The sequence below is a fragment of the Solanum tuberosum genome, unplaced genomic scaffold (genome assembly GCF_000226075.1).
Source record: "Solanum tuberosum cultivar DM 1-3 516 R44 unplaced genomic scaffold, SolTub_3.0 scf00316, whole genome shotgun sequence".
Lineage (NCBI taxonomy): Eukaryota > Viridiplantae > Streptophyta > Magnoliopsida > Solanales > Solanaceae > Solanum > Solanum tuberosum.
Genome location: NW_006239240.1, coordinates 466540 through 475130, shown reverse-complemented (window position 1 = coordinate 475130; position 8591 = coordinate 466540). Strand labels below are relative to the sequence as shown.

At 35.3% G+C, this 8591-nt stretch overlaps 2 protein-coding genes across 3 annotated transcripts in view; one reads left to right on the top strand and one right to left on the bottom strand.

Annotated features, from left to right (window-relative positions):
* The first annotated feature begins 1992 nt into the window (after window positions 1-1992).
* Window positions 1993-7339, top strand: LOC102594279 (mitogen-activated protein kinase kinase kinase YODA-like). 2 transcript variants are annotated; one of them, XM_006360168.2, is made up of 10 exons: window positions 1993-2480; window positions 3089-3673; window positions 3837-3924; window positions 4652-4714; window positions 4798-4961; window positions 5044-5119; window positions 5550-5609; window positions 5686-5811; window positions 6356-6565; window positions 6644-7339. In XM_006360168.2, exons 1-10 carry the CDS (start codon window positions 2038-2040, stop codon window positions 6713-6715), a joined length of 1887 nt encoding a protein of 628 aa, XP_006360230.1. In that variant the 5' UTR covers window positions 1993-2037; the 3' UTR covers window positions 6716-7339. The 2 variants fall into 2 exon arrangements, with proteins under 2 accessions (XP_006360230.1, XP_006360229.1); XM_006360167.2 differs by having other exon boundaries at window positions 3086-3673.
* Window positions 7340-7422: 83 nt separating this feature from the next.
* The window catches only part of LOC102602777 (patatin-like protein 3), a 3642-nt gene continuing 2473 nt past the window's right edge, over window positions 7423-8591 (bottom strand). Inside the window, exons 5-6 of the mRNA XM_006360186.2 lie at window positions 7929-8231; window positions 7423-7739 (exon numbers count right to left, since the gene is read on the bottom strand). Of these exons, the coding sequence (XP_006360248.1) occupies window positions 7509-7739; window positions 7929-8231 (534 nt within the window). The 3' untranslated portion in view covers window positions 7423-7508. The remainder of the gene's footprint in view (window positions 7740-7928; window positions 8232-8591) is intronic.

Below are 8591 nucleotides of genomic sequence, written 5' to 3'. Positions count from 1 at the left end.
AACTTTTCTGAATACAATGTGAGAGTTAAATACAAAATGATCACAGTAAAATACACACCACAATATGATATTCAATTCTAATTTGAATGGTAACGTGAGCACATAAAATATAAAATTTTTTGGTATACAATTATGATAAAAACATAATAAAAAAAAGAAATATGTTGTCATTGAAAATTGAGACTGAAATACAAAATGAGCACAATAAATAATCATTTCAATTGAAATACAAATGTGACTTTGTTGGTATACCATTATGGTGAATACAAAATAAAAAAAAGTAAAGAACTTGTTTGTTAGATAAAAGTGATAATTGAAATACAAAAATAAAGCAAATTAAAAATAACAAAATTTGTCGTCATTTGTGTTCTAAGTAGAAAATTGTGATATTGAAAAATAGAAAATTGTTGATTAAGTTGGATACCTCTAGTAATTCTCTTAGATTCTGCCATTGGAGCGTGATTTAGAGTTTATCAAATCCTAAACGTGATTTCAAGTACAGACAACAATTTTAAACAAAAATAAAATCATAAAATAAATCTTAAAAAACGAATAAAGATGCATACCTCAATAAAAAGGATTGTGTGAATATCTTTATAAATATATTTTTCAATTTATGGAAAAAAAAAAAGGAAGAGAGAGGCGGATTTTGAAATGGAGAAGAATTGGAAGATGTAAATATGTTGCAAAAAAAGAAAAAGAAAAAAAGAAGAAGATGAAAATATGAGAGAGAGAAAATATTCCCTTTATTTTAAACATATGATAGAGGATTAATTGGGAAATGTGTAATTAAGGTAAGATAAAATAGGAAGTAAATTAGGATACACAAGCTTTTCTAAAATAATGACATTTTGACATTTTTACTAATATTTATAAAGTATGGAGGTTTTTACTAATTAAGTTAGACTTTTTGACTAGTTTACTAATTTTTCTTTAAATTAATCAGCTAAGGTTAATGTGGTGGTCCGCGTTGGTCTTCATAGTAAAAGTAGTCAACTACGTGGAAATAATACTTTAGAATGATTTTTTTTATCTATTTAAAAAAGAATAACTCTTTTTTTACAACATTTAATTTTAATTTTTCATATGTTTGCTAAAAGATTAAAGGACATATTGAAAACCACAAAATAAAAAATGGTTCTTTATTTTTTTAAATTCCGTACCAAATCAAACTAAACCTTTTGAATATTTGTAAACCATGACCTAAACGTATATTTGTACAAAATGTAGTCTAATGTATTTGACTTTAGCCAGAAAAGGAAATGCTCTAAATAAAAGGAATTGAATTGGTATGCATGTTTATTATTTTGACCGTAGGATTGATATGGTTGTCCTTGACCCCCCTTTACGTTTGTTGTCATCGTGCTAAATTTTCCCCCGATTATTCTATCGACCTTCTATCTTAATTTTGTTTATTGTCTCCTTCCTTCTCCATTTTCACGGTAACTCAAGGAGGACAACAACTCCTTTGTGTTCTCTCCCTTCTTCATTTTTCCGGTGATTCAAGGAGGACGACAATTTCCTTGTCTTCTCTTCCTTCCTTCCTTCTCCTCGATTCAGTGCTATTCTTCTTTAATATTATATTATTTTCTACTCCATATTTAAAATTTATATAGCTGATTCAACTTATTTATGATTGACGAGGCATTCAAATAAAATCCATTTATTTTGGAGTTTGATCTATCTTCGATCTTCAATAACTATCAGGTTTTATCATATTAGTCTGAGATTAAAACGTTAATACCATTTTTAGGTTTCCTCTAACCACATCTTCATGACCTTGAATTTCAATTGATCATTTCATGCGTGCATGCATGCAACGCATAATGTGATCTCAACAATCACAAATGCAATCAGGGCGGAGTTAGGTGTATGCAGAATGTTAATTTAGTGATTTTTTTTATATCTTCTTTCCTTTGTATATACAAATTTTTTGAATGGCCTTGATGTCAAGGCCATTCAAAAATTAATTTAGGTAATAGGGTGATTTTTTCAATTTCATATTAGAATTTTTGGCTGTCACGTCAAGTGCATGCAATGCATTGGTGGCCGAGCTTCTCATCTTCCACCCGTGCCTCTACCTCCGACAGAAAGGTTCATTCCGATGATAGCGTGATCGTCACGCGCGGTGGCGCTGGTTCCGTCCTGAAATCAGCTCTCTTCGGCACCCGTAGCCGTATACGCCAAATATCCCGTAAGAAGAAGAAGCCCCAACACCGTGGTGGGGACCACAATGTCGACGTCGGAGATGACTGGCATTCTCAGTATTCGTATGAAAGTTCTCCACCGGAGGGACGTCCGCCACCGCAACCCCTTCCTTTGCCGGAATTACACGTGATGCTCCGTCAACATCCTAATTTGGTTCAAGCCCCCAGCGTCCCACTTCCTTCGCCTAGAGAAGGAATTTCGCATCATAAAGCTGGAGAGGAAACAGAAAGAGAAAGAAATGATGCTTTCAATGGCGGAGCAACACGAGAGGGGTACGTGAAAATTTCTCAATATTTGCTGTAATTGTTTCTTGTTTTCCACAAATTGCTCAAGTTTCAATTATATTTGTGTAAATCCAGAAACTCTTCTTTCTATGTTAATCTTCGAATTATTAGGTCTCTAAATTTCTTATTCAAATAAATAAATTTGTGCATTTTACAATCAAATCCTTAGGGTTGTAGTTGGTTGAGGGTCATCATGTTTTGAACAGTTTCCTGATACTTTTAGTGACTGAATTTGTCTAATTTGAAATCGAGAGGTAGTTGATCCACAAGAACAATTTTCTTTTTCTCTAGGCGTAGCTGGCAATTAACACTCATGTAGTCATTTATTGTATTGACCTACTTGTTGTCTCTTATGCTGCGGGTTTCTTACTATCCTGCTAATGTTACTGCTTATGTTTCCATAAATGTTGTGTTTATGTTTTCCTTGAGTCCATTGTCTATCTGAAACAACCTCACTGCTTGCACAAGGTAGGGGTAAGGTCAGCATACACTTTACCCGGCCCGGACCTCACTTGTGGGATTAAACTGGGTATGTTGTTGTTGTAGTCATATATTGTAGACCTAATGATTTTGTTCTTTGTTTGATATTTCAGCAGACTATTAAACCAAGATGCTCGAAAGAGAACAGAGCACTCAGCAACTCCATTGTCCAGGAAGATGCCACCTCGGATGCTGCTTGTCCCAGAAAGAATCCCTCCTGACTTTTGGACTAGTGCTCCAACTAGTCCTTATGCAAGTCCTTCACATAGCCAACTGAAAAGTGGTGATCATACAACGAGTCCTCTTTTCGTCACACCTCCTAGTGTTTTTCAAGTTTGGTCTGCCCCTGAGATGCCTCCTTCAGATGCCCCTCATGGTTTAGGCTTCTCTTATAACCATGCTTTTAGTGTTGATAACTCTCCTCTTCACAGTCCAAAATTAAGTCCTCAGAGAAGATCCAGGAGTCCAAGTGGACCTACTTCACCTTTACATCATCCACTACCAAATGATCAGTGCCCAATGGTGCGTCGTGAGAATTGCGCTCAAGGCAATGTCCATCCTTTACCCCTTCCTCCTCTAGCTACCCCTCCCGTTTCACCACCTACCCCTAAAGCAGATATATCACCTATTAAAGGACAGTGGAAAAAAGGAAAGCTTATTGGACGTGGGACATTTGGAAGTGTTTACGTAGCATCAAACAGGTATATAAATCTTGTTGATGGATGTCGTTGTTGTTGATGGATGTCGTTGCATGTCTATATGATGCTATAACATGCTGATAGTATAAATTATTCTTTAACACTACCAGTGCATATATCTTAAATCCTTCAATATTTTCTAATGTAACACTATGATCTTAACCAGAGAGACAGGAGCTTTATGTGCATTGAAAGAAGTTGAATTATTACCAGATGACCCAAAATCTGCTGAGTCTATAAGGCAGCTAGAACAGGTCAGATTTCCTTCACTGTCTTTGTTTCATAATCCTTGAATACTTGGATTCTCTGTATAGATTTTGATTGGTGTTATTAAAAATCATTAATGGGCACTCCTGCATTGCTTGAATCGGCTGAAATATTTGAAGTTTGGGGTTTATCTGCATTATTGCATGTGAATTGTGATATTTCAATTACAAAAAAGCTTGGCCAATAAAGGAACTGAAAGGATGCAATTAAGGGAGAAATTGAAGGCTTTGTACGGTAAATAGAACATACAAACAGTCTTAACTTACTGAAAACTATGTTGAGGATTAACAGCTTTAAGTTACAAATTAATGAGTGGAGATTCCATACCTTTTCACTTTAACCTGCAACAGAAAATCGTTTTTCTGGCTTTCTCATGATATTAGTTTTACATATCCATGTTTTTGGTTAGATATATAGATATACAACTTGCTTGATTGGTTAAAGTAGTCACTATGGTTTAGAATATTCAAAATCTCAATTGTCTGCCTCTTAACTGATGAGTTGAAAGCATGCTCAGAATTAGAAGCACCAGTTATCGAGCATAATGGTCATGATTCATGAATGATCAAACCTTAATATCATTTGACAGAGCAGTTGCCTAGCTATTTTCATGAGTACTTGAAGCTGAATGTCATTTCAATGCAGAACATTATCTTTGCCCCATAAGTTTCAAGCTTGAAATGTTTTCAACATTTATTCTTTATGTTGGTCCAGGAAATCAACGTTCTCAGCCAGCTCAAGCACCCAAACATTGTCCAGTATTATGGCAGTGAAATAGTAAGAAATTGTTACGAGTTATAAACTTGATTCATCCTTGTACATACTGTTCTGTGATTGTGTTTTATTCTTTGATATTGCAGGTTGATGACCGGTTTTACATTTATCTAGAATATGTTCATCCTGGTTCTATCAATAAATTTATCCAAGACCATTGTGGGGAAATTACAGAATCTATTGTGAGGAATTTCACTCGCCATATTCTTTGCGGGTTAGCTTACTTGCACAGTAAAAAGACCATTCACAGGTAATAGTCAGATATTCAACTATGATAGAAATAAGATATAGAACCCTCTTAAGAACCATTTTTGAAATATTTTCTTGTATAGGGACATTAAAGGGGCAAATTTGCTTGTTGATGCATATGGGGTTGTCAAGCTTGCAGACTTTGGGATGGCTAAGCATGTACGTAACTCTATCTCAAATCATTTTTCAGTTTGCAGTTTTTTTAAGTAAAGAATGTTCTATTTAGTAGAATGTAATGATTGATCCATAGATCTTTGTGCTTTACATGGTAAATCTCTTCATAGTGGACTGTTAATATGCGTTTTTAGATGCTTCATCTTTAGCATTGTGGAGAAATATGGGCGTTTTAAACCTCTTTTTTTTTTTTGTAATAATACCTGTAAATGTTTTTTTTTGGAGACAAAACATTCTCATGTGCTACTATGTAAAACAAGAATGTTATATTCAGAAAAACAACAACAGTTGTAATAATTTTTGTATGTTGTCACTTTAAGATGTATAATCAAAAGATCTTAGACTAACAAACTGGCTGTTGCCAGACTTTTGCTAGCGTTATATTTTTCTTTGAACCTCAAGTCTTGTTATGCAGCTAAACGGGCACTCAGCTAATCTCTCTTTAAAAGGAAGTCCGTATTGGATGGCTCCTGAGGTACTTCCCTTCAACAGCACATCTTTCTAATTATGTTTTATCACCTCCCACAGCTTATGTTTTCTGTTTCCTGCAGCTTTTGCACTCTGTTATGCAGAGAGATAATAGTAGCGATCTTGCCTTAGCTATTGATATATGGAGTTTGGGTTGTACTATAATTGAGATGCTGAATGGCAAACCTCCTTGGAGTGAATATGAAGCTGTAAGGACTTTATTTTTGCATTTTTTAGCTCGTATGTGATCTTTCCTGGCAGAGTTCCATTTCTTGACATGCCCTCTTAGATTCACATGGCTCCAAGAACTTAGCAAATAAAAACTAATCATGCTACATTTTCTTGTGTCGAGGAGTCATATGAATTTGTTACTCTAGCTGTGCAGTTGGTATTCCATTAGACCTGGGCATTAGTGTAATCAAATATCTGATTTCTCCCAATGTACCTTTATTTTTGTCATTGGCCATCTAACAGAGTTAAAGATATCTTTCACTATGTTTAGATTTGCCTTTGGTCAAAACTCAAAATCAAATTATGAATTATCAAATGATTAATTGTTTTATGAACTTTTCAACCTCAGAAATGGAGGAATGTCAAGCAGCTGAAAAATCATGGCCACTTGAGTATTGTTTACACTCTACTTGTGCAAGCTTTTTAAGTAAAATTTCACCTAAGAGCAAGACCATGCAGTGCTATCTTTAAACTCTTAAACTTACAAATCTTTGATTCTATCAATTAATTTAACTATGGCAGGCTGCAGCAATGTTCAAGGTTCTAAAAGATACCCCACCAATACCTGAAACATTATCACTAGAAGGGAAAGATTTTTTGCATTGTTGTTTCCGTAGAAATCCAGCAGAGAGGCCATCAGCTAGCATGTTGCTAGAACATCCATTTGTTAGAATGTCGCATCAGCCAGAAGTTCCTTCTTTTGTCCAGCAACTTGACGGGATAAGACTAACAGTATGTATATTCAGTCCCTTTCTTCCCTTTCCTCTTTTGCTGGTTGTGTTTCTTCATCCCATAGTATACCTTTGACAGGAAAAGTTGCATTCTCAAAGAGAGCAGCTAAGTTATAAACTTGATGCGGTGCATGTATCATTAGAAAGATAGCACTCGGAAAGATCTGGCAAAGAAGTACAAATTGTGATCTAAAGAATGGAGTCCTCAAATGGGCAAATTCACTTTAATGTCTGCCTGCCCCAAAGTTTTATGCCTACACGACAGCAACAACATCATCCATATTCTAACATAGCATTGGGACTGTGTTATTTTTCTCGATCAACTCCCATGGTCGTCCCCTGTTCATTCCCATTAAAGAACAGAAGCATTCTGGGCCGACTACTATGAGTACATGCCCATGTGATGCAGTGGCTTGGAAGCAAGCTACATTATCTTCCGAAGTTCTAAATAGGAGTACTCATCTTTATTGATGTGGTTTTCTAAAGAGAGCTCGACTCGTAAATACATCACAGACCTTTCTCAATGTGCTCTGTAGATAGCTTGGAGGCATAGGGAGTTGGAGCCACGAGGTACTCTCCCTCCGCAATGTTTAGAACTTAAGAGGAAGATATGTTTATAGTCCAGGGAAATTGCCCTGCAGACCTTGGATCTTATCTTTTGTGTATTAATAACAAAAATGGAGCTACAACGACAACTATACCGATACAATGACAAAATTCAAAGATATTGAAACCCTTTGAAAGCTGTATGAGTTATCTATCAATCTTTCAAGTACTTTTTGATAGCTATGTAAAGCAGCTGAATGAATTCAACAAAGCAAAGCTTTGACAAAGTGTTCTACAGGAACAAGTTCTCAATCGACGATAACGAACTAAGATGAAATTGCATCTCAAACCCTTAGAAAAATAATGTTCAAACAATTATTTTTTTAAGTTTAATATCACTAAGCCGTCCCTAATCGTCGAAACTTTCTTTCCTCTGAAAGCAACTTAGCAAAGCGAGTAAGAGCTTCTTCGTTGGTGCCTTCCCCACGAACTGCTTCAACGCGGCCCGTCTCCAAGTTGACCCTTGACACAGGCTTCTTCAGTAGATCTTTACCAGTCTGCACAAGTGTCTGCATGTTTTCTATGGTTGAAATATCCACTGATGCCGCCTCCCCGATCATACTATCATTCTGTACAAATTTATTAAGTCATCATGAAAAACATATATATATGTGTGTTAAGTTATGTTGCTCGTACTTTCCAAAAATATTATTGTGTTTATGTCAGATCCTTCAAATATGCCTTACTTTTGAAGAATCTGACACGTATCAGTTTGACCGTCAAGAGGAATGCTTATAACTTCAAGTTGATGGCCGAACCTGAATTCTGAGGTAATTCTTCTGGTTGTGAAGGGACTGAAACATGGTTGAAACATGTATATCCACAATATCAGTAATTGCATCAGTAAAAATGTCTAGCAATGGAGTGGCACCATGATTGTACATCCAACTAACAAGGCCCCATTTTGAAGCTGTGGCAGCATTGTACTTTTCTTTATTCTTGCCTGTGCCAGCGCCCAGTGACAGAACCAGCATTTTCTTGCAGTCCACGGTTTTCATATCCTCATATTTCAGTCTTCTCGTCATGATTTCTCTTGAAATGTGAGTAATTGCTAGTAGAGTCTGCCAGTATATTCAAAGAATACTAATTGTAGTTCAAATATCTGAATTCTTACAAACAATTTGATATATTGTTGGGTGTACGAATAAAGTTTCATGTTGAGTACTCTTTAAGGGGTCGTTTGGTAGAGTGTATAAGAATAATGTTGAATATGCATGCATTAGTAATGCATGCATTAGTAATGCAAGCATTAGTAATGCTTGCATTATTTCTTATACATTGTTTGGTTTGATGTATTGGAAATAGCAAGCCTTGTATAAAGACTATTAAAAAATATTTGTTTACAAAAATACCCCCACATTATTATTATTATTATAATAATTTATTATTATAATTATTATTATTATAATAATAATAATTAT

Bases quoted from the DNA above. Each gene is read 5' to 3' on its own strand.
- LOC102594279 (XM_006360167.2), top strand. From the start codon at position 2,038: ATGCATTGGTGGCCGAGCTTCTCATCTTCCACCCGTGCCTCTACCTCC. The intron at 4,962-5,043 runs GTAATAGTCAGA...TTTCTTGTATAG, and splicing joins AGTAAAAAGACCATTCACAG to GGACATTAAAGGGGCAAATT. The intron at 5,610-5,685 runs GTACTTCCCTTC...TGTTTCCTGCAG, and splicing joins CGTATTGGATGGCTCCTGAG to CTTTTGCACTCTGTTATGCA.